Below are 3,967 nucleotides of genomic sequence, written 5' to 3'. Positions count from 1 at the left end.
AATTTGGTACCAATATGTATATCAATCACGCCAACAAAGTGCAAAAATAAAAAATGGAAAAAAATGTTTTATTAGGGTACCCCCCCTACATGTAAAGTGGGGGCTGATTTTTTTTTCATTCCAACCCCAACGTGTGATATATTGTTGGATAGGTATTTAAATATGAATAAGGGTTTACTAAGATCGTTTTTTTATAATATTAATATGTTCGGAAATAATCGCTCCTAAAGGAAAAAAAGTGTGTCCCCCCCCCCTCTAACTTTTGAACCATATGTTTAAAAATTATGAAAAAAATCACAAAAGTAGAACTTTATAAAGACTTTCTAGGAAAATTGTTTTGAACTTGATATGTTCAGTAGTTTTTGAGAAAAATACGGAAAACTACGGAACCCTACACTGAGCGTGGCCCGACACGCTCTTGGCCGGTTTTTTAAGAAATAAAATTAAAAACATGATGTCTGTATTCAGTCACTTCCACAGATTACATGCAAATTCACGATTTATAGCTTTATGTAATAATGAAACAACATTTAAGAAACACAACTAAATAAATTTATATTACATTGAAATTATATTGATTCTTGTTTACTCATTTGTGTACACAAAAGTATTACGAGAACGCATTAAACTTAATAAGCAGTATGTGTATTAGAAGTACACAAGCAGAATATAGGCTGATTATATTTTTCCGCTACGGATTTACTAGCGTTTAAACGGTATCCTCCTAAACAAAGTTACAAGAATTATAAGAGATCACGTAAATCAGTTAATATAAGAATTTTTCATATCGCACACTATCATCTTCAGCCATGCGGTGGCCAGTTGTGTTAGTCTGCGTGGCCATAGCCAATAATGCATATGGAATCGAGTACCTTAACGTCACCTTAGACGCTGTACAGAGACAATTAGAGGACTTCAAACTCAGACATCCGGTAAGCATCTGCAGGACAAGCATTGGCGTGACAGTATCTCGCCATGACAAAGTTTACACAGTAGTTGTTGCTTATTTTATCAATGTTAAAAAAAGTTTTTTTTCCCACCCATTTTCCATTACATTTTAAAGGTCGCTACCACACATTGTTACTACAAAAAAAAGAAAAAAAAAATTGACCAAAAAAAATTTGTTTAAAGGTCAATTTTACCAGCTAGCTTCGTAAATCAAGTAAAAATTTGTATGAATTTACGTTGTAGATAAAATGCTAGTTTTTCATGCATTTTTGAGGAGTCAAGAGAGCCTTTACCAGTTGGTGAGGCGAAAAATAAATTAATTTAGGAGCCTCCAATTGCTTATCACATCAATTTGAGAACCCATGTGTTTAGCAAACAACAGAGTTTAATATTGATTCAAAAATTGGGACCCAAAGCGTTGTGAGGGTTAATAGGGTTATGTTTTAGTTTTCGAATATCACTTTGCCTCCTAGTGAAAATAAAAGATCATCACATTCATGAGGATAAAACTACGTAACATGACATAATCTACTGTTTCAACGTCAGTTGTAGTTCTCTAAACTCCTCAGGCTCAGACCCACTTTTGCACTGTTGTTGAATTTGGAACTGTAATTAATTCCATTGTACCTAGTTCCTGAATTTATTTTGTTCTTGTTACCTAAGTAAAGACTTTTGTTAAAAGTTCAATGTGTATTTAATTGCAGAAACCTATCGGAGTGTTAACAACATCAGCTGGCTCACCGGTGGATGTGCGGGAGACAGTTACCCTCAACACCGATTTCTTCAACAGTCAGTATTTCTGGGATCTGCAAACATCTATTGATAACGAGCGCATTCCACAGCGCGTGGTGCATGCGCGCGGCACGGGTGCTTTCGGCTATTTCGAAGTCACCAACGACGTCTCCAAATATACAAAAGCGGATGTCTTTAATGGCATCGGAAAGAGAACTCCTGCCTTCGTCAGATTCTCTTACCTTATCCAAGGTCGCGACGGTTTAGACGTGGTGAGAGAAACAGGAGCCTTAGTATCCAAGTTCTACACGAACGACGGCAATTTAGATTTCCTGTCCTTATCATTCCCAGTATTCCTCTATAATTCTCCACATTTGTTACATCCATTGAATCATGCTTTCAAGAGAAATCCAAAGACATATGTTATCGATTCTACAGCTCGATTAGATGCCATCAGTCATACTCCTGAAGCCATCCACCAAATATTATGGCTGCTCTCTGATTTCGGTATATTTAATGGCTACAGACATATGAACGCATTTCCTATCCACGCATATGAGATCGTCAACAAACATGGTGACAGCTATTTCGTAAGATTCAATTTTATAAGTGAACAAGGCTTGGAGCTGCTCAGCGAGCGAGCTGCCGTGGCTCTGAGATCTAATGACCCGGACTACTCCAATAGAGATCTTTACGATGCAATAGCCGCTGGAAATTACCCCTCTTGGAGACTAGACATAGACATCATTCCTAAGGCCCACATTACTAAACTTAATTACAATCCTTTCGACATGGGCGCGTTATGGAGAAACGGAACATATCATACAGTAACTATTGGACGCTTAGTTTTAAACAAAAATCCTGACAATAACTTTAAGGATAGCGAACTAGCGGCTTTCAATCCCGGAAATTTGGTGCCCGGAATACCAGGACCGGTTGACGACATGTTTAAAGCGCGAAGATTCTCCTACCGAGATGCTCAAGCTCATCGGTTAGGCATCAACCATAATAATATCGAAGTCAATCTGCCGAAGTATGCGAAAACCTATAATCGGGACGGCGTACCGCCAGTGCTAGATAATATGAAAGATGCGCCGAATTACTATCAGAACTTGTTTAATGGCCCAGTTCCGTTTGTAGACGTAGCGAGACCTAAAGAGTCCCCCATGATAAAGTTCCGTCAGTCGACAGATCTTGGAGAGTCTGCTTATTTCTACAATACTTACGTCAATACGGAAGGTAAAAGGACAAGGTTGGCAACAAACATAGCGGGCATAATGGTGAACGCGGTCGAAGAAGCGCAGAAGGAATGGCTGAGGATCATGTACCTCGTAGACCGTGACCTTGGGGCGCGCGTTGAGGCAGCGTTGCCTCTCGCTGAGGCACAGAAGATATTGTCGCGCCCGAGACTGGTATTAGTTGAGGAGAATCCTAAAACATATGATCTAGTACCTAACTGTCAGTAGTAACACAAAATATTGTTTTGTTTAAGTTTAATTGACGAGTAGGTTTCAAAAATACCTGTTCTACAGTTGCCTATCGGCACATTTTTTAGGAAAAACTTGGTTTCATCTGAAACTGCTCCATGATTTACTGGGATAAGAAAGGGTTTTTACGCGGCGCTAAGAAACTACTATACGATTCAATACCAGCAGAGAAACGTATCAAGATTCGTAAAGCAATGGAAAAACACAGCGTGACATTAACGACATAATCACCTTAATGAAACAGACGGATCCTGAGTTTATTCCGATTTTCGTTGCCCGGGATCTTCAGAAACTGCCTCCGATCACGTTCGATCATGTGGATGTAACGCGACTACTTAAAGATATTTTAGTTTTAAAGAAGGAGGTACAGATGGTTCAAGAACGCTGCGTTTCCATCGATACATTTCAAAAGTTAAAAAATGAGGTTAATGACCTAAAATTATCGACATAGACTGTTTATCAAAATGACTACAATAATGTGAATACCAGGCGTGGGAATTACATAAACCGCAACTGCAATTATGACAGCGGACCTATGGGACTGAAACATATCTCGGTATTAAACTCAAATAATTGTAGTTCGTTAGTAAATAGTCCCGAACAGCCGTCAGAAACATCAACACATTCATATCGAGACGTATCTACCTACAGTGCGAGTCAAAGCAACGAACAAAACAAACAAGCGGCCAGCGATAACGGTGATGTGACTTCAATACCACGTATGTTAAACCAGTCTACCAATACTGCAGCCGCGATGAGTAAGGACGGTGCGGTTGCTCTGCCAAAATCACCTATGTCGC

At 39.1% G+C, this 3,967-nt stretch overlaps 1 protein-coding gene across 1 annotated transcript; it reads left to right on the top strand.

Annotated features, from left to right (window-relative positions):
• Positions 1-809: 809 nt before the first annotated feature.
• Positions 810-3,146, top strand: LOC125242070 (peroxisomal catalase 1-like). The gene is made up of 2 exons (XM_048150771.1): positions 810-932; positions 1,653-3,146. The coding sequence occupies exons 1-2, from the start codon at positions 810-812 to the stop codon at positions 3,144-3,146; spliced, it is 1,617 nt and encodes a 538-aa protein (XP_048006728.1).
• The last annotated feature ends 821 nt before the right edge of the window (positions 3,147-3,967 follow it).

This window comes from Leguminivora glycinivorella, unplaced genomic scaffold, assembly GCF_023078275.1.
Source record: "Leguminivora glycinivorella isolate SPB_JAAS2020 unplaced genomic scaffold, LegGlyc_1.1 Scaffold6, whole genome shotgun sequence".
Classification (NCBI taxonomy): Eukaryota; Metazoa; Arthropoda; class Insecta; order Lepidoptera; family Tortricidae; genus Leguminivora; species Leguminivora glycinivorella.
Note: the sequence above shows the minus strand (reverse complement) of the source record. Positions and strands in the feature narration are given on the sequence as shown.